The 24,598-nt window shown below is 40.3% G+C and overlaps 1 protein-coding gene across 9 annotated transcripts in view; it reads right to left on the bottom strand.

The window, feature by feature from the left end:
* NIPBL (NIPBL cohesin loading factor) overlaps window positions 1-24,598 on the bottom strand; it is a 322,368-nt gene that overhangs the window by 45,428 nt on the left and 252,342 nt on the right. For 7 of the 9 annotated variants that reach the window (XM_043515304.1, XM_043515303.1, XM_038403810.2 and 4 more), the window contains 11 exons: window positions 16,302-16,440; window positions 16,019-16,101; window positions 14,340-14,472; window positions 12,527-12,670; window positions 10,885-10,983; window positions 6,209-6,298; window positions 5,447-5,661; window positions 5,233-5,335; window positions 4,220-4,318; window positions 3,965-4,111; window positions 910-1,044 (listed from right to left, as the gene is read on the bottom strand). In XM_043515304.1, coding sequence (XP_043371239.1) covers window positions 910-1,044; window positions 3,965-4,111; window positions 4,220-4,318; window positions 5,233-5,335; window positions 5,447-5,661; window positions 6,209-6,298; window positions 10,885-10,983; window positions 12,527-12,670; window positions 14,340-14,472; window positions 16,019-16,101; window positions 16,302-16,440 — 1,387 coding nt within the window. The remainder of the gene's footprint in view (window positions 1-909; window positions 1,045-3,964; window positions 4,112-4,219; window positions 4,319-5,232; window positions 5,336-5,446; window positions 5,662-6,208; window positions 6,299-10,884; window positions 10,984-12,526; window positions 12,671-14,339; window positions 14,473-16,018; window positions 16,102-16,301; window positions 16,441-24,598) is intronic. The other 2 variants (XM_043515299.1, XM_043515302.1) reach the window with 1 other exon arrangement.

The raw sequence follows: 24,598 nt of genomic DNA, 5'->3' as shown, positions 1-24,598 counted from the left end.
CCCTCTTTCTTGTAACAAACTTGTATGTCCCTGAAAACTGTTATCATGTCCCCCCTCAGTCTTCTCTTCTCCAGACTAAACAAACCCAATTTTTTCACTCTTTCCTCATAGGCATAGGTCATATTTTCTAGACTTTTAATAATTTTTGTTGCTCTCCTCCGGACTTTCTCCAATTTGTCCACATCCTTCTTGAAATGTGGTGCCCAGAACTGGACACAATACTTCATCTGAGGCCTTATCAGCGCAGAATAGGGTGGAAGAATTACTTCTCATGTCTTGCCTACAACACTCCTACTAATGCACCCTGGAATTATGTTCATTTTTTTTTTTTGCAACAGTATTATACTCTTGACTTATATTTAGCTTGTGATCCACTATAGACCCTAGATCCTTTTCCGCAGTACTCCTTCCTAGGGAGTCATTTCCCATTTTTTGTACAATTGACTGTTCTTTCCTAAGTGGAGTAATTTGCATTTGTCCTTATTGAATTTCATTCTGTTTTCTTCAGACAATGTCTTCAGATCATTTTGACTTTTAATCCTATCCTCCAAAGAACTTGCAACCCCTTCCAAATTGGGAGGATTTATTTATGTCAGTAATCAGATAGACACAGAGTGGAGATTGATATTTGCAAGTGGAAAAGAAGAATATTTTTATTTTATTTTTGAGCTCCCTTATTTTTTAAACAAAAATAGATTAAACAACAAAACAACACGTCTGACAGGAACCTATCAATATCATTGTGAATTTAAAAAAGAAGACATTTATTTTAAGTTAAAAACAAGTAAAAGTCATACATATACTAAAGAAACTCTGAAATGCTTCTAAGGAAAAATCTATCTATTTATTTCTCAAAATAAAACTAAAATAAACCGTAATTAAAAACTTAAAAGAAATATTCTACCCTACCTTAATGCCCTCTTCATCATTGACTCTGCGAATCATTTTCACGCACATCTCTGTAATTTTGGGAAATGTTGGCTGTTCAATGCAGATATCCCTAAGAATCTTTATAACTCTCTTTCTGACACTGATACCAGTATCCTGATGGGAGAAAGCAAAATACTCTTGAAAAAAAAAAATCAGAAGTGAGAATGAATTTAAGTATTGTGTGCATTAATATCAATTAAAAGTTATCAAGCCTGACTTGCAAAACATGTTAAAATAATAACTAAGAAATTCTAAATGCACCTATATGAAAGACAGCATTACTGTTTGGTGGTACTGTAGGTCCTGGAAGTCAAGTCCTGTGAATACTGCATTGTTGCCCCATTCTACATTCTCTCCCTCAAGAGCTCTGCATTTGTTCTGGTATTAAGGATTGGTCTAAAATCTATCAGAGCCTGATAACTCCGCATATTAACTGGACAGAGATTATACTTCCTTCCTTTCCAGGAGACTGGCTTGGGAAGCAACAAACTGACAATTAAAATGCAGATATTCTGCATGAGAGAGACAAAACGGGTGAGGTAATATCTTTTATTGGACCAGCTTCTTTTGGTGAATGAGAAAAGCTTTTGAGCAACACAGAGCTCTTTCTTCAGGTCTGGGAAAGGTATTTCAAGTGTCACAGCTAAATGCAACATAGAACAGATTGTTTTAGTATAAGCAGTTAGCACATATTCTAAGAGACTATTCAAGATAGTGGTGGCCTGTTAACACCTCTGCAGTCATAGGACAGAATGGGGGGTTAGTGGGTTACAGATTGTTGCAGGTTTCAGAGTAGCAGCCGTGTTAGTCTGTATTCGCAAAAAGAAAAGGAGTACTTGTGGCACCTTAGAGACTAACAAATTTATTAGAGCATAAGCTTTCGTGAGCTACAGCTCACTTCATCATAAGCCATAAATCCAGTGAGTCTGTTCAGTCCATGATTTTTAATGTCTAGCAGAGTTATGAAGTTAAACTCCCAAGCTCATCTTTTGAAAGCATTGTGCAGGTTTCCTTTGTGGTTGAGGACTGACAAGTCAGACAGAGAGTGATCACTTTGTGAAAAGTGTTCACCCACAGGTAATCGGGTGTTTTTGTATTTTATCATTTTCCTGTGAGAGTTCATTCAATAGCTATCTGGTTTCACTCACATAGTTGTTATTGCGGCATTTAGTGCACTGGATGAGGTATACCATGTGTTTTGATAGGCATGTGTTTAAGAGTACAACTAGTAGGCCACTGGGCTATTTCACTGTAAATTACATTTTTGATTATTGCTTGGATACATTGTAACACGTTTAATGCCTTAAATTATAACAACAAATGATGCCAATAACTAAATCCTCATTTGACAGTTTCATATTTTAAATTATCAGGTTTGTACTCTTCTGTCCCAAGTGGGCTACAGCAGGATCTCTTTTTTGTTAACCCTCATATTCAATATGTACACGAGGCAATCTAAGGTGGTGATAGTGAGATGGTGAGGGCTTCTATATGTAGATCACTCCAAGTTCTAAATCTCTATGTTATCAGATTAAAACTGCAACTTTCCCAGGGTTTAGAAGAGAAATCAGCTTGTGCTCTAGCTTGCTGAAACTCTCAGATAAGATAAAGATATTACTGATTGGAAATAAATGGCAGAAATATATCTGACTATAACTGAGGGAGTTTTCCCATCTATTGTTACTCGGGTTTGCAATTTGGAGGATCTTAGTGGATTCTTCCATCCTTCTTAATACCCAAAGAGCAGAGCACTTTCCCTCCCTCCAAATCTGCACTCATTCAGAAGGTGGCAACTATTTTTTGTCTAGCTGTGGACACTGTCAGTATAACCTGTCTTTTTGTGACCTTGAGATTGATTTTCTGCAATATGCTCTACCACAAATTGGCTTATACCTGAAGATCATTCAAAACTTCAGCTATTGCAGTGTAACATAATGGTGTTTTTCATAGGTAGCATATTGCACTTGAATTCCAGAGATTGCACTAGCTTCCAACTAATTCATGTTTAGGTGCATTTAACACAAAAAACTTGCAATGGTTAGGCTGCTGTTGTGTTAAGACCACTGCCTATCATGCTGACCAATTCTGTCTCGTTTCCTTGTACTTCCACATCAGTCTATCTGTATCCATCTATTGTCTCTTTCTTTGCACTTAGATTGCATGTCTTTGGGGGAAAAGATTATTTTTTCTGTTCAGTGTTTATACAGTGCTTGGCACAATGGGACCATGGTCCATAACTAGGACTCCTAGGCATTATAGTGATACCAACAATCTCCACCTTTAATATTTGGGTCTTATATGTCTTAGAGATTCTCTCTTCTCCTGTTTTACCCCTATAGTTCAGATCAGTCCCTGGAATGTTCTGAGAGCAGAGCTCTCTCACTGTCAGATTATTGGCTCTAGAACTTAACCTTTTACACCACTCTTGGTTTGACGACATAGAAAAGATAGATCTTAGATGTACTTCCTAACTTATCTACTTTCTCAGGCTTAATCTACGGAGATGGAAATACAGGAATGAGAAGTTTAGGCTTTTAGATTTAATATGCTACAAGTTCTTTAAACAATGTCACAGGGTCACACTGAATATTTCTATATGTATTTACAAGTGTTTGATATATACATGTTCCTAAAGCCTTCCACATGCATATTTTAATCAAAATAAATAACTTGACATGAAAAATACTAATGCTTTCTCACTGTTAATTTAACATGTTCATGTGATCTATCTGAATATCATAAACACATATACAAAATAATCGCTCTTTGGCATCTGAAAATGTTTTTACAATGCCAAAAATTAGAACAGAAAAATGTCTAGGTTTAGCTTCTGACCCATTAGTTCCTCATCAAAAGCAACTGTTTCAATTCACAAGGTTAGTCTGGTGGGCATAATTTTTAGTTTTGATTCCCAAAAAAATCTATACAAGTTAATTTACTCTAGGAACTGGGATACTATTCAATATAATTAAGCATATAAACCCAGTTAAAAATGTGTTTACAAACATTAAAGTGATTTCAAAAGTGACCATACCAGTATTCGCTCAATGAGCATGTCATAATACTGCTCAGCAAGCTGAGGTCGACAGAGCACAAACCGACCAAGCAACTCCACAGCTGCTTCTCGTACACTAGTAGAGTTATCCATTAACCGTCCATGAACACCTCGTTGCATATCCAACTAAAAAACATAAAGGGAAACACGAATGCAAAGTATGGAAAAACAGAATATCTTTTAAATGTGAATAGAAGAATGTATGTGCATTACAGATAGTTTCCTTTTTTTTACCCTGGCGAGAATGCTGGGGTCTACAGCAACAACCTCAGACAAACACTTCATGGCTTTTGTTCGAACAGCAATCGCATTTTCACCAAGCACACGCAGAATCTAATAAGAAAACAGAAGTGACATTTTAATCGCTTTTGGAAAGTAGCAAGCAGCTTTCAATGCAAGCAAAAATACAATGGAATAACATGCAAAAGTCAAACTAAAATGAGAAAAATCAACTACTAAAAATCGAACAAACTTTTAGAAAGTGAGGGGATACATGTGAGTGATGACTTTCCTGCACTGACATTGGAGCCTGGATTCTTCCTCACTATGTTAAGCCATAACCCAAATGTTGATCCATAGGGTCCATCCGTTTATTTTAGCTCTGTTTTTCCTATCCACATGTTGCTTTATTATCCTCCAAACAGGATTTGTGCATCCCAACTTTGAGATAGCTCTATTAAGTGGATCAAAGAAAGTAATGTGACCCAAAGCATTACCTGGAGCTCAAATGTATCACCATGTCTACATGTTAGTGCTCTTCTCCCAGCCAGAAAGAAGGAACATTAAGGTCACTTGGTCAAACCATGACAGCACCATTCATTGCAGGCAAATGATTGAGCTGGTTTGCATGTCCAATTTAAAATGTATTCAGTTATATGAATGATCTATGAAGACATGTTTTATGAGGTCATGTTCCCAATCAGGCATGCATTTTAGAGAGAGAAAATCTGTGAAAAGGTTTCAACATTTTGTAGTTATCTTTTTATTGTGCCCATCTAATTGATGGATCTCTACATATGCACAAATAAAACAATATATGTACAGTATGGTATGTGTAATATACATGCAGGAAAAAAGAAAAATAAGCACATATGCTATCAATACATAACATGAAAACATGTGGTGTTATCATGACCTATTAAATACCTGTGCTCAACAATGAACAGACATTGCACACTACCCCATAAGTGTTTGGAACCAGGAAACCAACTGTATTTCACAGCATTAAGACTTCTGGCACAGTTTACCTGTGTCAAATAAATATCGAAGCTCTGGGCAAACGGCCTCATAGAGGCCAAGTAGCGAACAATCAAGCAAGCATCTTCATAGTCCACAGTATCAGAATTCATCCTGCAACAAAATTAACACAATACTTGATAGTTATTTATTAAAAAACAAAGAAAAATGCTTATAAGTCAAATGAGCAGGTAACAAACTAAATCCACAATTACTGAAACTTACTTCAATGTACTGAACTGAGAGGGTGCAGTTTTAATGATACTGCGAAGAAATTTTTTGCGACCTTCTGCTCTGTGCATGATTTGTCCTGTTGTCTCAACTTCTTTTGCATGGTGAGTTCCTTCAGATGAATCCTCATCCTTCTGAGATTTCATTGCTTTCTCTGTCTCCATAGTTGTGTCACGGAACCACTGAGCTATATAAAATTTCCGAGAAAACTGGAGAAATGCAACAAGATTGGCAGAAAAACAAAGAGAGCGATTATTAATAGTTCCTTTTCAAGTAGTGAAAAAATTAAATTGGGTCCAGGCAGGTATTAGCCCTGGGTTTAGTGCTATTCAAAACACTTTTGTCTGAGACTTGAAAGGCAGAGTGGAAAATATGTTAGTCTAATACAAACAATACCAACAAGAACCAAAGGATTATCGTAGATGAATAGTATATGTGGATGTCTACAATGTCAAGTATAGCATTTATGAAAGTCAGTCTGAATGCATCAAATACCAACTAAACAGTGTGCTCCGACTAGAATTTAAGCATTGGCAGGCAAGGACCATTATAAACATTATGTCTGAAATTCAGTAGAATGGGTCTACTAAGATTTCAACTATTTTAGAGCGATGCATGCTATGAACAGTTTTGGGATTAGAACGAGGGTGTAACCAAGGCACAAATATGTCTGTCCAAGAGCCTTGGGGAATAAACCATCCCGATGATGAAGTTCCATTTATATAGACCTAATACATCCAGAAAATTGAAATTTACCAGTAATGAGGCATCAGTCTCTGTGTTTTCATCCAAATAATCTAGCAATGCCTTTTGCAGCTGCTGGATTTCATCTTCTCCTCCTGAAACCTGTAATATGTAGCAAGATACATTCATAAGATATAATATCTCACAGTTCCAAATATAATTAAAAAATGATTACACACACATGCATATAAATTAATGTAATGTAAAAGCACACAATTAATTATGTTGACAATAATTCCAAACTACTAATTAATTTACAAAAATTATCTAATCACTAAAACTGCAACACACAAACCAGATTATACATGAGGGACATTGTCTGGCTATGCTGGAAGAAGGACAGGAGACACTGGATGTGGTTTAATTAGGCTACAGCTATTCTTAAATGTCAGAGTACCTGGCAGATAAAAGTGTACAGTGCAGGTAATTCCATAATCACTTACATATACCTGGGGGTGAAGACTGTTGTCCTAACACTTTACCTATCCTAGACCCCAGCCAACCTGATGCTGGTACCTCACCCACCATATCTCTCAAACGAAAGTTATGGGGGACTATAAAGAAGGGGGAGTTGCCTCCCTGCCACACCAATCATAGGAGTACTGAACTCCCTCTGCTCCCCATTTCCACTCCTCTCAAGAATATCTCCTTTAAGTCCTTCACCAAACCATTTTATCTGATCACCATATCCCTTCCCTACAGATTACCTACACTGGACATCCACCCCATGCTTCCATAATGAGTTGCAATATCATAGACTAACCTCCGTTTCATGTCCACCACCACAAAGCTCTAATACAATGTGAGGAAGGCGAGAAACCCCTACCTCGCCTTGGTCAATCTGGCAGAGAGGGAAAAAATTCCTTCCCAGCCTTCTTCCCCTGGCCCTCGAAACAAATGAGGAGCACAATGCCCACAGTGGGGATGACGACAAAACCTGGTATTTAACCTACTTCCATGGGTGAGAGGGTAGGGGCTGTTCCACCTGGTCCAGGTAAAAGAGGGCTTTTTCTGTACCAGTATGGACCTAAATAGTCTCCCTTCTCTTCTGACCATTGGTCTGAAGTTGCTGCAGAAAATCATTTCACACACCTTTTCCTACAAGCCAGACAATGGCCACTATCACTTAACAGAAACAACTGTAGAGCAGAATGTGATAGATGAAAATAAACTGCCTTCCTAAAATCTTACTGGGTTAATATTCAGTCTGTGGTGTTGCTATGGCCCCTGTTACCGGGAAAAAATGCCAAAGGATTTAAATCCCAAAAAACAGTCTGACACAGACAAATCAAGAAATATCACATCCATTGTCTGTTGGGTTACAAATGTTAGACACTGGAATGGCAGGTTGCTTAGGTCACTATGGCAAAAAGGCAGGAAAAAGAAGGGAGAAGTTGAAAGAAATAGTCTCATTAATTTTGACAAAGCAAGGTTATCTGTTAGTAACTGTTGTCCAAGGATGTAACATCTACACAAGCACCATTGATTTCATGTGCTCAAATATATCTAAAAAAGCAGACCTCATTGGGGCTGCACAAGTGTTCCTTCAAAGATCTGAACATTGGCAGTGAAATTATTAAAGGAACTAAGAGAGGATACTCTGAAGAGTGGAGATTTGGGTGGGAATGCGACTCTGCAAAGGCATTTATAATAAAAGAATGATTACTGTAAGAAACCTTTTTTCACCTTTTAGAACTATTTCTGTAAATCCACATTCTTAGAAGATTAGCAAGATTTCAATTTAATTAATATTAGTCAACAAGATTTAGATTGAAAGCTGTTTGGGGCAGGACTCTTGTCCTTTTATTTGTTCTGTGAAATGCCTAATAAAATTTGAGTGCTTAAAAGAATGAAAAAAACAAAGCACTAACTATCCAAGAGGACAGCTGAACAGATTGCAGAACTACTTGCCCAAAACGAGCATCAAATTCTAATGCTAAATCAAGAGAGCTGTGCTTTGTAAAAATAGGAATGAACTCCAGGAGCAAATGTACAAATGATCAGGATAAGTATGCCATTTGCAAAATGGAGATAATATTACATAAATCGTTTGTAAAGTGCTTCAAGATCTATGGATTAGAAGCATTACATAAAGCCAGATTTTAGCCTGCAATTTATCAGGTACATGGCTTATTGCTAAGGAATGACATGGGCATCTCCCATTGAGTTGTGGCAGTGCCTTCCCCTCAAACAGAATCATCTGCACTTTGCATTGGATGGTGTCATAAAGAGATCCATTTCTGGATGACCCCAAGACAGACATATCCTTTGGAACCTGCATTGGTCAGTTCCCACCCATTCTGTAGTCCTGGAAGATAAACCGCTGAGATCTGTATGTGGTATGATACATACCAGTTACATAGTTTTACTGACTTGGCACGTAAGGGTTGGGTCCTGCTCCTCTTTGCCAATTGATATAATAAACAGATACTGTGTTGTCCAGCATTATTCTGATTGGGTTGCCTGTGATGTGGGGGAAGTAAGTCCTAGCAATAGTAACAAACCTCTCTGAATTCGAATATGTTGATATGGAGGTTCGCCTCTTGTGGGATCCATTTGCGCTGAGCTGTGAAGTCCTAAAACAGTGCACCCCAGTCTAGTAGGGAGGTGTCTATGATGATGATCCTTGTGGGAGGAGCCTGTGAAAATGGCACTCACTCACACCCACACATTTTTATGGATCTTTCTATCAATTTGGACTCTATGAGGTATGGACACCCGCTTGGACAGATTGTGCTTGGGGGTATAAGCGGTTCTCAGCCAAGCTTGAACCTGGGAGTATAATCTTACTAAGGGTGTCAAAAACGTACGATTTGCCATGTGGCCCAGGAGCTGAAGGAAAGCCCTTGCTGTGATTTGTGGGCTCTGCTGTATTAGCGAAACAAGACTGCACCTAATGGTGAATTTGTCCAGGAACAAGTATGTTCTTGTGGTGGTGGAATCCAGAGTTACCCTGATGGAGTCTATACATCGTGTGGATGTGTGTGTAGACTTTTCCACATTGAGACAGAGGCCAAGAGAGAAAAACTGTGATAAGATGGGATAAGGTGGTGGGAGGATGCAAAACATCCTCATCTGGAGAGGAGAAAGATTTATGGGAAGGTGGTATTTATTTGTCCATAGCTGGCTCTGGCTCCTCTGTAAGATCCATCTGTGGAGCAGGACCAGAGGATACTTCGGTATCAGAGGGAGTAGGGGCCTCAGTGGTACCTGTGTAAGGACGTGATGTCTCTTGAGAACCATACTGAGAGGGTGACTTTCACCTTCTCTTATCCCATTTTTTGAGGGTCTGGATTATTTTAAAGGGTCCTCAGGATCTTTACTTACCATCGAGCTCGCTGAGCAACCAAATCCAATGAGCAGGGGGGTGAGTTGGACCCACGCATCCAACAGAAGGCTCCATCAACAGAAGATTTAGTCTGTCTTGCCTCAATTTTTTAGATCTGTCTTTAAATCCTGAGCAGACCTTACAATTGGAGGTGATGAGACTATCTCTTAGGCAGTGGTCACAGCTTAAATGTCCACTGCTGTGGGGGAAAAGACCCGTGGCAGTTCTGGCAGGGTAGGAAGCCACGGGTCTTGGGGATAACCCATTAGACAAGAACCCAGGTCAAGACCCAAGAGAAAAAACCAAAGGTCCAGATCAGGCAAATGTAAGAGGGGAAGGAGGAATACTCCCCCCCATGTTCAAAACTATGCTAAATTAATGAAAAAATGGAAAAGATATAACAAGAAAAGAATTACTAAGAAAAAAAGATAAAAAGTAAACTGCCAGAATATACGAACTGCAAGCTGCGTTGTTAGCTATAGCAGACACTGCAATGCTACATCTCAAGTCGCAGACAGCTGAGAAAGAACTGGGGCAGTAGAGAGTTTGCTTCCCCTTCTCCTCCACATACACACTCACACCACAGCATTAGGACATCTACGACTGAGGCCAAGACCCCAGACACTGCTAATGAAAATCTCTTATCAAGAGTGGACAGGTGTACACACATTCTGAAGTGGAATACTCATAGGGACATTACTCGAAGAACTGAGTACGTACTCAATTTAAGTCTCAAGGTATACACTTAATGAGATCCTTTCAAATAATTTTTTGTTCTTAGAATGACCAACGCCTGATGAACCTCAAAATGCTACAAAGGTTATGCCAAAATAGATGCCTGATGGACCTTGCTGTCTAGACCTTTTCAAATACATACATACACAAAAAAATTGTGGAACTGATACAGATGTCGGTGACAAAGCCTTATTCAATATTCCTTAAAAAAGTAGTTTCCATTTCCAAGAACATTTTTTTAATTTAAGTTTCCTGGCTGTAAGATATTTTCCTTCTTAAGCACTCAGTGTAGTTTACTAGGGTGCAACAATCCTATCTGCCATGTGAAAAGATTGGATCTGGATTCAGAACCCAGTGATGAAGCCAAGATAAAAGCCCAAACACCAGGAGTAGGAAGAAAAGTAGCTCCAATTACAAGCCCACGAGATCTGAGAAACAAGGATGTTGAGTCCAAATAAGAGCTGCTAGAGTTACCCACACAATCTAGTCCCTAAGAAATTTCCTTGATAAGGTCTGGAAGCAGAGGCAGGAAGGAAAAAATATACAGTTTTGCCCCAGTTCAACAACAGAGAATCTAGCAGAGAACCCGAATCTGCTCTTGAGCAGGAAAGTGGTCACTTCACACCGTTTCTTGTAGCAAAGAGGTCTCCATCTTGTGAGAAGAGACTGAACCACCCATGTTGCTCTTGATGCCTGCAATATACCAGCATATCATTCTTTTTTCCTGTAAGATAAAGAGCAGTGTAGTGATTCTGGAGAAATACAACATTTCCAGAGAATTATCACTTGGCATAAATGTCTTAAGTAAGATGACCCTTGTTTACATTAGTACACAGCTGTGGTATTGTCCATACTATGCTTTCTTGAAGAAATGCTTTTAGAGCCCAACATATTGCCCAGTGCAGTTTCATTTCCCATGAATTCCAATGATCAGGCAGAGGTGCACTAAGAGAAAAGAGAGGAGCACTGTGCCAAAGCGCAGATATCTACCTCTACCACTTCCTATGGAGATTGGGGAACTGAAAGAGACCCCTTTTAGAACATTCTTCTGTACTACCCAGTGCAGCACTCTTAGAATCTTTGCCGGTATTGAGACAAGTTAACAAATTCATCCTTCCTGGAAGAATAATTTGTGTTGAACCAGTGATGTAAAAGTATTATTTGATGTTTTGCACAGGGTGTGACATAAGCTGACAGTCATGAAACCCATAAGTCCCAAAAAAGACTGAACAGACTTTGGTCATTTAGTTGATAAATATTCTGAATCTCCATAAGTTTCTCCTCTGGTAAAAATACAGCTGCCAAAGAATAATTTGAAGTGGTTCTTATGAAAGTCATTTTCTGGTGGAGTTACAGCTAATTTCAGACTACTAATCCTTAAGATTGGGAGTGAAACTGGGATCAAATAAATTTGAAATGACCACTGAACTCCAGTTCTGACCATGCCTGACCCAGCCAGTGACCAGGAAAAAACAGACATAAATCCATAGGCATTTTAAATAGACAACTTAAAACCAGGTATTGTGGAACACTCATGGCATAGTGGAGAGCCAAAAAAGGAACACCTTGTACTGAAAACTGTTGCCTCCCTCACAGAAATGGAGGCAATTCTGATGAGTAGAACTGATAGAACCTTGGGAGTACATGTCCTCTAAACAGAGCTCCAAACCAGTCCTGATGGCACAAAGAAATGTTGACTGATGCCAGATTCATCAGTTGGAAATTGAACCTATAGCTATACTACTTTAGTTTTCTCAAATGCATATGAAAGTAGCTCTAACTAAACAAACAGATCTGCTCCTTTTGTGACTTCAGAGACACCTGCTGACTTTAATAATTAAAATGATTTTTACTCCCCTTAGAGAGAGCAATGAACTGGATTCTATTCCTTCATGTGCATCATCACCACACAGTGGAATGGAATTGTTCAGTAGTTTTAACCCAGTGAAGATAAGGGGTTGGCACAAGAGTAACTGAGGCCAAAATATGACCTGCAGAATCCATATTATTGAAAATCATGTGTGAGGCTGAAAGAATCCAGTGTTGTTTCTCAAAATCCAGGATGAGTTTATAGGGCTGGTAGTTAGAAAACACATTTTTATTTATAATCTGAGTACATTTGATGAAGTCTTAAAGAGATAATAAAGATGGACTCCCCAAATGACACTTTTACATAATGATTTTTCAGAGCAGAATAGCACTTCAGACATTTTTAATGCCTCCATCTGTGTTATCTAGGCACCAAATCATATGGATCTTATATATACCTGTTTTAAGATTCGAGCTATGGATCCTTGATCCATTTTGCTAGTGACCGCATCTTTCCTCAATCTTGCAGCTACAGTTCCAAGATAATCAAGTGATGCCACTCTCAAAGCCATCTCTGTAGACTTGTTACTGAACTGATGAACCTAACAAAAGCAGGATAAAATGTTATCTACTCATTTCTGTACCTGCAGTGCTTTTCACAATATACTATTAGATCTTATTCAGAAATTCATCAACTAATAAACTGAATAAATTATATCATTTACAATGGCCACATATTTATTTGAAGCGTTGTTGTAGATGGGTAAGTCCCAGGATAAGAGAGACACAAGGTAGGTGAAGTAATATATTTTATTGGACCAACTTCTGTTGATGGAAGATAAAAGCTTCACAGGGCTCTTCTTTGGGAAAGAAAATCAGTATGTCTGAGCTAAATACAAGTTGGGACAGATTGTTAAGCATAAGGGGTTAACACATGTTGTGGCAGACAACTTAAAATGAAGTGGGCAATTGAGGATTAGCAAGCAGTGAGGTGTATTACAAATTGTTGTAATAAGCCACAGAATCCGTGTCTCCAGAGTCCATGCTTTTAAGTATCTAGCAGAGTTATGAACTTAAGTTACTAAGAATATAATAATAAATGATATTACCTCACTACCTTGTCTCTCTAATAACCACATATATAATATTTTATCATTGATATCAAATTCATTTCCTTCACCACTGGGTCCCTCTCTGCAAAATACTCCTGAGATTTTTTTTTTATTAAGTGGTCCTTCTAATGAAACTAACTAGAGAGGATGCATCGTGTACAGTGGATATGTGTGTGTGTGTGTTAATATTATACTTATTTAATCTACCTGCCATATGTACACCAGTGAACTGCAAGCTACTATCTAGTTGGCTTAATCAAGGGCATGATTATAAATTATTTATGCGATTGCCCAGAAACAGGCCCAAATTACTGCTTTAGTCTCATAACAAATGTCTGCCAGTACTACTTACCACAGTGACTTAAGAATTTCAGACAGACATTCTATACCAGCTAAAATGTTTAATTTATTTGAATCATAGTATTCTCTGTGTTAATGTGCTATACATGCAAGACGACTAAACTACTGAATAATATTTTTGTGCAATATGAGCAGCCTAGAGAAAGTATCATCTATGAATATCTGCAGATGTTGGTGGATTTTACCCAATATGAGTCTATGCAGCTACTGGGTGCTATGGACCGGAATTTTAATGTGAAAAATATCCCCCGTAGAACAATACAAGTGACCTCCACTGAGCAATATAGTCCATGGTGTCACTTTTTTTCAAATTATCTATAAAATACAATAATTTTCCAAACTAAACTTCACTATCTGTATACTATTCAGCATATTATAGAATATACTGATATACATCAGCAGAAAGTTCTTAAATGAAGCATGAACATTGTATATTACAAACATACATTTAAATATTAATAAAAGATTATGTCAAAATAAACAAGTTTTCATGATGATGAAAAGGAATCATCATCATCATGACAAATCCCAAAGGGACATAGTTGGCTTGTAGACTGAGCAGCGCCCATATCAATCTCCAGCAAGGTCCTTCTGCTGTCTGGCTGGATGATCAGTATCTGTCCATCATTGACACTCTTATCCTGACAAAGCCAGAAAATTCATGTGGCATTAGATCTGGTCACCCTAATATCACCAGATCTTTACCTTGGGACAGCTTTTTGAGAAGATGGCTAAATTTAATAAGAATGTGCAGCACTTTATATCACTATGATAAATTGGAAATACTGTGGTCTCTTACCAACAACCTTCCTAATAAGCTAAGTAACAGCTCAGCAGCAGGCCATTCTGGCTTGTTGACCGTGGAAAGAAGATCTTGAACAAAGTTCTCAAACAGTGGCCTATAATCCTCTTCTCCCTGTTTACTACCACATCTGTTTAAAGGAAAACAATGAAAATGTTATATAATAATCATCTACTAAAAAGGGTCAACTTTTTTTTGTTATTTGTTCCGAAGTACAAAAACACGTGTATTTCTAAAACTATATAGGCCTGAAATGTCAACAGAAAGAATCATCCTAATCTAGCTAGTAACACATCCTGTAAAGAATAGAGAGTAAATGTAGCTAAAATTTCATATTAAAAAGTAGGACAAATGACGGTAGCCCTTTCAATACTCCACATTACAATGGAAGGGATCTGGGATTCATTCCCTGGTCCAGCCTCTTATTTCTTTATCTAGCACTGGTTTCAACTACTGGAGACACAGTTTCCTTAGTATTTTATGGGATATTAACGTATAATATGTATTATAACGATTTTACAGACTTTTCAGATTTTGACTCAAATTCTACATGTGTGCTGGCTCTCATCTCTCTTCCAAGGGTAAGAAAAAAGGCCTCAGTCTTTGGTGAATTTAATATTCTGTCATCTAAAGTGAATGTATGTTGAATGGATGAGATAAGCCTGAAGATCTTGCTTGTATCTGCAGGGTGAATACATTAGATATAATAGGGTTTCAAGTCTGCATACAGAGAATAAATTAGGTTCCCTAGTTTATACTGGAATAGTGCATTTAGAAGGCATTCTCTCTCAACTCAGTCTCTGGCCTTAATATAAAGGGTGATATGAAGTCTTGGTATCTCTGGTCCATAAACAGCAGTTGCATCGGAGAAAGATCAGATCAGAGCCTGGCATGCAATGATTTGGTAGTGTTTCAGAGGTATATAGTTTAATAAAAAAATTAGTGTTAATTTCTTTGAAAATAATTCGAATTCGTTGTTATGGCAGTACAGTATACCTTAAATACTTAATCCGTCAATCATGTTTCTCTTTCATATTATTGCAACACTCTTGGTGAAAGCTGAAATTTTCCGCTTTGTATTATGTGGTATAAGCTATTGCGTGTAGATTCTCACATGTGTAAACAGCTCCCTGCAGAATTTCTGTTGCATAAAAAGTTCTGCGCAAAGAGCTAACTGTCATGGAATTTTAAAGTACTTGCAAGCTTCTTTAACTGGAGCTATCTGTCATATGAAAGTAACTAATTTTTCCAGATTTTCTGCAAAATTTATAAGCTTGAACTTCAGATGCTTCCAGTTTTGCAATTGCAGGTTGCAGACTTTGTACAAGATTTGTGAGGAAACCTTAGTGACTATCATGACTAGTTGAACCTCTAAGAAGTTCAAAATTCATAGCTCCGTGCAATAGTTCTCAGAGGGGCTTAATGAATAAAACAAATGTGAGTTTTCTTTTTAAGAGAGAACTTCACAAAAAAGTATTCATAAAATGAAAAATCTTTTTACAATGTCCTACATTTAAAAATACCATGTCCAATTCAAACTCCAACTTTCTCCACAAAAATGTCTTTTGATTAAAATTTCATAACTTTAAGGAGTGCCAAATTTCAGTCTATAACAGTTAAAATTGTAATTATGAATGACACATCAAAACACAATTAAAGTGTGTGATAACACTTACTTCTTAAGGAAAATGGAAAGGAAGTTTTGTGCTGTTCTCATGGCTGTTTCATAAGAGTTAGTAATAAGGACATCTTGATCCACCTAAAAATAATAGCAAAATTCATTTGTTGAATGTACAATATATGAAAACATGACCTTCTAAACCATCATTTTCAGTACATCATGTTATTATGCAGAACACACACATGAACACTGCTCCATGGACTGGACCAGTGTCACAGAACAAGTACATATGCACACTCTAGTATGAAACAGTTTCATATCTCTTTAAAGGGTCTTACTTTTTTGTTTGACTCCTCTTCTGAATTAGAATCCTTCTCCACTGATGGCAGGTGCACAACACATTGAATAAGCTGTAGAACTAGTGCAGTTACCATCTGAATATACATAGGCTCTCCATCGGTATCACTACTGTTTAACCTGTTGGAGAAAACAAACAGAGTATCATTACAGTTAAGAGGGACAATACAAAGGACTTTTAACTAACTCCTAACTACCTAAATTATTAAAACTTGATAAGCAAAGTTCACTGGGTTCTAAATGAGTACCTACAGCTTTACCAACTATTCCCCTTGTAAAGGAAAAAAAGAAAATACAATAAGCACCATTCATGTGAGATCCATAAAAAATTCATTCTATCCTATACAGATTATTGTACAACCCTCATCTCAGTAGTATGTGAGCTGCTTCCAATAGCGCATTAAGCATCTATTATGTGTTTGTACTCAAAATGTTTTGTACTCATTATGCTGACTCCAAAGCAACGGCCAAACTATTCTCAGATCTATGACATTATTAGATCATGAAGGTATACAAGTCATTTTGGCATGATAAAAAAAGGTTTTCTACCTCTCGTAACTATTGTTCTTCAAGATGTGTTGCTCGTGTTCATTCCAAATAGGTGTGCGCATACTGTGTGCACAGTTGTCGGAAGGATTTTCCCCGAGTGGTCGACTGTGGAGCCCCCAGGGGGTGTACATAGGTCCCTGCCAACCCGCCACCTCTTCAGTTCCTTCTTGATGGATACTCTGGCAGAGGGGAGGCAGGTGGGTCTTGGAAAGGACATGAGCAACACATCTTGAAAAACAACAGTTATGAGAGGTAGGTAACTGTTTTTTCTTCTTCGAGTGCTTGCTCATGTCGATTCCAGGTAGGTGACTCCCAAGCCTTACCTAGAAGTGGGTTCAGAGCTCACGGAATAGCTGATTGTAGCACTGCTCTGCCAAAAGCTGCATCGTCTTTGGACTGCTGTGTAATGGCATAGTGAAATGAAAAGATGTGGATCAACGACCACATGGCTGCCCTGCAGATGTCTTGGATAGGAACTCGTGCCAGGAATGCTGCTGAGGTTGCTTGCACCCTTGTGGAGTGTGCCATCAGCACTGGGACAGGTATCTTTGCCAAGTCATAGCATGCCTGGATACAAGACATGATCCAAGAAGAGATCCTTTGGGATGAGACTGGAAGTCCCTTCATACACTCCGCAATTGCAATGAATAGTTGTGCTGATTTTCGAAATGGATTTGTTCTTTCAATGTAGAAAGCTAATGCTCGTCTGACATCCAGGGAGTGGAGCATTCGTTCCTTGTTGCTAGCATGTGGCTTAGGAAAGAACACAGGAAGAAAAATGTCCTGGTTTGTGTGGAATTGAGAAACTACCTTTGGAAGAAAAGCTGGGTGCGGTCGCAACTGCACCTTGCCTTTATAACACACCGTGTATGGGTGCTCCGAAGTTAAGGCCTTAAGTCCGATACCCTCCTGGTGGAAAGTATAGCTACCAACAATGATACTTTCTAAGAAAGGTAGAGGAGGGAGCATGTTGCTAACTGCTCGAAAGGAGGTCCCATCAGTCTAGAGAGCACAAAGTTGAGATCCCACGGGGTAACTGGCTGGTTTACTTAAGGTTACAGCCTATCTAATCCTTTGAGGAAGCGGCCCACCATGGGGTTCACAAAAACTGAACAACCAGCCGAACCTGGGTGGAAAGCTGAGATAGCTGCCAGGTGCACTTTTATTGATGATACGAAGAGACATTGCTGTTTTAGATGCAGCAAATAGTCCAGGAGAAAAGAAACTGATGATAGCAAGGGTGGAATGTGTTTTTTTTTTAATGCCCAAATGGAGAATCTTTTCTACTTGGCCAGATAGACGGCCCTAGTGGATGGCTTCCTGCTGCTAAGGAGGACCTCTCTAACGCTGTGAGCATGCGAGCTCGGAGGCGCTTAACCACGGAGCTTCCATGCCATGAGATGGAGAGACTGAAGATTGGCATGCTGGACACTGCTGTGGTTCTGGGTGATCAAGTCCGGGAACCAGGCGCATGGTAATTGGCATGTCCACCAACAGGCCTAGAAACATGGCAAACCAGTGCTGGCGAGGCCACGCTGGTGCTATTAAGATCATCGATGCTCCCTCCCTTCTGACCTTCAGCAGGACCTTGTGTAGAAGCAGGAAGGGCAGAAAGTATATAGTAGACCAGAGATTCTCAACCTTTTTCTTTCTGAGCTTCCCCTCCCCCACCATGCGATAAAAAATTCATGGCCCAGACATGCCAGGACATCTGATTCAAGAAGGAGAAAAACTGGTGATGCTTCCTGTTTTACTTTGTTGCAAACAAATCTATTTCAGGAAATCCCAATTGTAGGAAGATGTTGATCACAACATCTGGGTGGAGGGACCACTCGTGGTTGTGAAATGACCTGCTATGATGATTGGCCAGTTTGTACTGGAAGGTACAATGCCTCTAGACATATCGAATGGGCGATGCAGAAGTCCCACAGTTTGAGGGCTTCCTGGCACAGGGGAGAGGAGTGAACACTACCCTACCTGTTTATATGCAATACCGCTGTCATGTTGTTGGTCAGTACTGATACATATCTGCCCTCCAGATGGGCCTGGAATGTCTGGCAAGCAAGACAGACCGCTCTTACCTCCGCGAAGTTGATGTGCAGCAAAAGTTCTGCCTGGGACCAGAGGGCCTGAGTCTGCCTAAGTGTACTCCCCATTAACTCTATTCTCTGAGCCGGGGTTAGGGTTGACTTGGTACATTCAGTACAAGGCCGAGCTTGTGGAATGTCAACTAGGCTTACCTAGACTTCCACTTGGGCTCTGGAGGAGTCTTTGATTGGCCAGTTGTCGAGGTACAGGAATACTTGCACCTGCCATTTCCACAGGAAGGCTTCTATGACAGATATGCAATTGGTGAACACCCAAGGGGCTGCGGAGAGGCTGAAGGGGAGAACCGTAAACTGATAGTGAGTGATGTTGATCACAAAGCGGAGGAATCATCTGTGGGACGGGATTATGGACACTTGAAAACACGCATCCTTCAGATCGAGGGCAACATACCAGTCCCCTGGATCCAGGGAGAGGATAACGGAAGCCAGGGAGGCCATGCGGAACTTTACTTTCTTTATTAATTTGTTGAGGTTTTCCAGGTCTAGAATAGGTCTGAGTCCACTCTTGGCCTTCGGGATTAGGAAATACCGGGAATAGAATCCCCTGCCCCTGAATTCTAAGGGGACCTCCTCCATCGCCCAGAGTTGTAGGAGAGTTTGAACTTCCTCCATGAGCAGTTGCTTGTGAAAAGGGTCCCTGAAGAGGGATGGGGAAGGAGGATGGGAAGGCGGGAGGGAACAGAATTGGAGAGAATATCCCAATTCTACCATGCTCAAGACCCATTGGTCTGAGGTGATTTGTGCCCAGGCATGTTAGAAATTGGATAGAGGGTTCACAGGATAGAGGGGCAGAATCCGGGATCTGAACTGGTGCATTGCCCCTGGGTGCACCTTCAAAAGTTTGGCTTGGAGGCGGCTTTGCTGAGCCCTGGCTGAGCCCTGGGTTAGAGGAGGACTGAGAACCATCTGTTACTCCTGCCCAGTTTCCTGTTTTAGGAGGAGCTAGGTAGAATCGAGGAGCAGGCTTAAAATGCTTTCTTCAGGGGGCTGGCATATGAAGCCCCAGGGACTTCAGAGTTGCCATTGAGTCCTTTAGGCTGTAGAGCTTAGTGTCTGCTCCAAAAAGAGGCCTATGTAATGGCAACTCCTGAATGGTCTGCTGGACCTCGTGCGGGAGTCCTGACACCTGAAGCCATGAGGTCCTTCTCATGGTTATGGCTGTTGCCATAGTATGGGTTGCCAAGTCTGCCGAATCTAAGGAGGCCTTTAAGGAGATCCTTGCAACGACCTTGCCTTCCTCGAGGACCGCAGCAAACTCAGAGCAAGAGTCCATAGGCGCTGACTTCATGAGGAGTAATTTTAGCCTAAAGTCCCTCTCCTTCTTAGTCCTTGGGTGGAAATTTCTACAGATTTTGCACTTCTCAGTCTGATGGGCTTCCCCCAAACACTTTAAACAGGAGTCATGTGAGTCTCCCTTTGGCGTAGGCTCCAGAGAGGACCCGAACAGCTTAAACCCTTGAGACCAAGGCATGCCCCGGTCCCCAGGAGGGGAAACGTAGTGTGAGAAACCCACAACTGAAACTTATCTTACTAACTAAGAACTGTTTGAACTAATACTAAGTTTTAAACTATTTACAGATACAACTGGAAAAAGTCCACTGGGGGATTGCTTGCTGTAGCAAGAAAAGAGCCGCTCCAATGACCATCACTGGTGGCAAGAAGGAACTGAAGAGGCGGCGGGTCAGCAGGAACCTATTTACACCACCATGAAGGCATGACTCCAGGGGGCTCCACAGCCAACCAGACGGGTACCGCTAGGGGGCAAGCCTTCCGATGACTGTGCACATGGCACATGCACATGGAATCGACATGAGTAACCGCTCGAAGGAGAATAATAATTTTTGTTTTATGGTGTCTTTCTTTTAATTCTCTTAAAACACTTGATATATACTAGTATATAAGGAGTACTATTGTAAGAATACTAAGCCAACCATTTCACATTATAGGGATAAACATTTTAAAGTTTATCAGAGTGGGAGAAACATTAGAATATAAAAATTATATACCAACATTCCGTTAAAGAGGAATTTTCACCATCAGGAAAAAGTAAAACTGTTGTATCTTATTTAAAACTTAGACTCAATTGAAGTAGCAAGGAAAATTACCAGATAATGCTTATTGTTTAATCAATTATTCCCTCTACTCTTCACTCTTTTTATATGATACAGCATTTAAATTATAATGCTGAATATGTGACATTAGTATTTCCTATGACAGAGGTCAAACACAGGATTACGACTTCAGGAGCAATTAGACATATTGGGTGAAGGAGAAAGCTCTTTATAACATACAGCTGAATTGGCACAGCCACACAAGGGTAATTTAAACCTCTCTAAGATTTAGGGTTGTCTACATGGGGTAGTTTTTGCAGAACATGTTTTTGCATATAATCTTTTGCGGAATAACTCATACAAAATTGTGTGCCAATGCAACCAGCTTTAACCTACTTAATTTTGAATCAGTGTCCACAGGGCACTGAGTTTTTTCAAAATAAGCACACAGCATTTTGGGCAGATAGCCCATGGTGCATTGTCTTGCTTCTGGGCTCTGTGCATTCTGGCATTATTGTCATGTTATTTTGTGGGATACCTATCAAGAGTCACTGCAATTCTGAGACTTGGGAGTGAAACTAGCAAATTCCCAGGATTCATCTGTCTTTTGCAATTTAGTGAAATTCTCAAATTACTGTCATGTGGGGAATACTGCTGTGAATGGTGATCTTGAGTCAAAAATATGAAGAGGCTAATGCACTTGCATTTGTGATCATGCAGCCAGATGGCTTTGGAAGTCAGCTGCCACACCAATTTGGATAGAAGAAAAAGATGAAACTGAGCAGCTACTAGAGGATTAACTTTTCTTGGAGCAGCTTCCCTTGGTGGAGTACTATTTCTGGGCCAGGGAAACTAGCACTAACTGGTGGGAAAGGATAGTACTCCAAACCTAGGATGACCAGCAGAATTTCTGGATGACCAAGGCTACTTTCTTAGAGATCTGTTCAGAGCTCACCCCAGAGGCTCCAACAGCAGCACACCCCTACGACGTGTCTCTTCAGCATGGAAAAATATTTGACCATTGCCATTGGACGTTAGCAGTAAGGAGTGGCAATCGGTCAGTGGCTAACCAGTTCGGTGCTGAGAGATCAACCATCAGGACTGTTGTCATGGAAGCATGATCTGCTATAAAGCTTGGCAATGCACAATTTATTGATAGATTTGCAGGGCTGGGGTTCTTAATTTGTACTGGGGCTACTGATGGGACCTCACATACCTATTCTTTGCCCACCCCCACTCCAGGACTCAGAGTTCATCAATAGAAAGGGCTATTTCTCTATGATGCTCCATGGCCTGTCTGGTCACTGTGGAAGGTTCACCAATATCAATGTAGGGTGGCCTGGAAAGGTCAGGAATGCTAGGATTTTTAGAAACTTTCAAAACCCAGTTTACCCCATGCTTCCCTGGCTTATGAAGCCTTACAGAAGTGTGATTCCCAATGCAGGTAGACAGACTTGTGCCAGCTCTGTTTGAGCTAGCACACTAAAAATAGCAAATAGCATTATGGACATTGAGGCCCCAGTGGTGGCTCAAGCTAGCTTCCCAAGTCCAAGCCCACCCAGTCCCCCAGGTCTGAGTTCAAGTGACTAGGCCGAGCTGCTACCCATATCATAATATCCACACTGCTATTTTTAGTGAGCTAACTTGAACAGAGCAAGTGCAAGTCTCTCTATCCATGCTGGGAATCACACCTCCCAGCTGCAGTGGAGACATACGCTTACTGGACACTTGGATAATAGAAAGGATCTCTAATTATATCCTGAATGACAGTGGAATGTGCATTTGAAAGGCTGAGTGGGAGACGGAGGTGCTCTATAACAAGGCTGGAAGCTGCTGAGCAATATCTGCCTTGTGTTATTATAACTGCTTTCTTTTGCACATCTGTGAGAGAAAGGAAAAGAGCCTCACTGATGAGTACAATAAAGAGGCACAGAAACTTTTGGAATGTTATAAACAGTCGGAGAGGCTGCCTATCCAAACCGCAGCAAATAATCAGGACAACAGGGCGAGGGATGCCTTGTGCTCCTACTTTGAGACTAGGAGTTTAAATGGTGACATGAAATATTATCATTAGATAAGGATTTCTTTAGTTTTTGTATAAGGATTTTATTAAATGCAAGATAATTATGCCTTTTAAAGCTTTGTGTAATGATTTCATGAGGAGGCTTTTATGATGTTTCTGGCTGTTATGGGATGAACTCACCTGCAGTGCACCCCTTAGCTCCAGGACACAACACTCCAGGGTTTCTTCCACTCTAGTACTCCCTGTAGGCTGTTTGCCTTTGTGCGCCACTCAGCCCTCTGGCTGATAAGTGGCTAGTTCAGACTCCTTCTGAGGTAACAAAAGTCCACATGCAATCCAAAGTCACCAATGAATCAACCTATCTTCTGAGCTCTGTGTTCAACCACTTCCTGAATTCCATTGCCTTTCCTTGGCTCTGTTAAAGCACTGCCCCACTTTAGCATCTTCCTAAAGGCTCTAGCCTTCAGCAGTCTTTGGCACTTGGATCTTTCACAGGAGCCTGCCTGTCTGAAATCCTTCAGCCTATTTATAAGCCTAGGTCTCTCTTAAGACATCTCCTGATCCTTCTTTAGTCCTGCCCTCTCTAGCTGACAAGTAACTAGCTAATTACCACACAGATGAAGTGAATTTGACTAACGGGGCCTTTAACTCTTTCTAGTCCAAGATGGAGTTCTACAATCACACTAGCATAAGGTTAAATTTTATTAAACCATGTTGAACCTTTGTCAATAACAACCATCATATAATGCAAATAGAAGAAACTTCCCCTATTAATAAAAAGAAAAGGAGTATTTGTGGCACCTTAGAGACTAACGAATTTATCTGAGCATAAGCTTTCATGAGCTACAGCTCACTTCATCGAATACATCTGATGAAGTGAGCTGTAGCTCATGAAAGCTTATGCTCAAATAAATTTGTTAGTCTCTAAGGTGCCACAAGTACTCCCTATTAATAGCAATTCTACAGAAATATTTTCTGCATCAAACACCTAAACACTAAGTCACTTAATTCGTGTACTTACTCGCATATAATGCTACACTAATTTTTTAAATAGCAGAAAACATCGCAGTATTGAACAAATAACTAATTCCTTGCAACTTTTGTACTACTTGAGTTATGGCACTATTACAGAGCAGGCTTGACTACCACTATATTAATTAAGAGTAAGGCTACGATTCTTTCACGGAGGTTGCGGAAGTCATGGATTCCATGACTTTCCACGACCTGTGACTTCCGCTGTGGCTGGTGTGGCTGATTTCAGGGCCACCCGAGCAATGGCCACTGTGGCCAGTCCCACAGACTGCCCAAGCAACGGTCCTGGGGGTGGCCCCAGGGAGCATCTAAGCAGTGGTCCAGGGGGCTGCCCAGGGGCCAGCTGCACCAGCCACTGCTCAGGCAGCCCCAGGGGGTGCCCTGAGGACCGCCTAGCAGCGGTCCCAAGGGGTGCCCTGGGGACCACCCAAGAAGCAGTCCTGGGACAGCTGGAGACTGTCCACAGAGCGGTCCCAGGGCCCAGCCAACCCGGAGCACTGGAGCAGGGCCCCCCC

Source organism: Dermochelys coriacea, chromosome 5, assembly GCF_009764565.3.
Source record: "Dermochelys coriacea isolate rDerCor1 chromosome 5, rDerCor1.pri.v4, whole genome shotgun sequence".
Lineage (NCBI taxonomy): Eukaryota > Metazoa > Chordata > Testudines > Dermochelyidae > Dermochelys > Dermochelys coriacea.
This window is presented reverse-complemented; position numbering and strand designations above follow the sequence as displayed.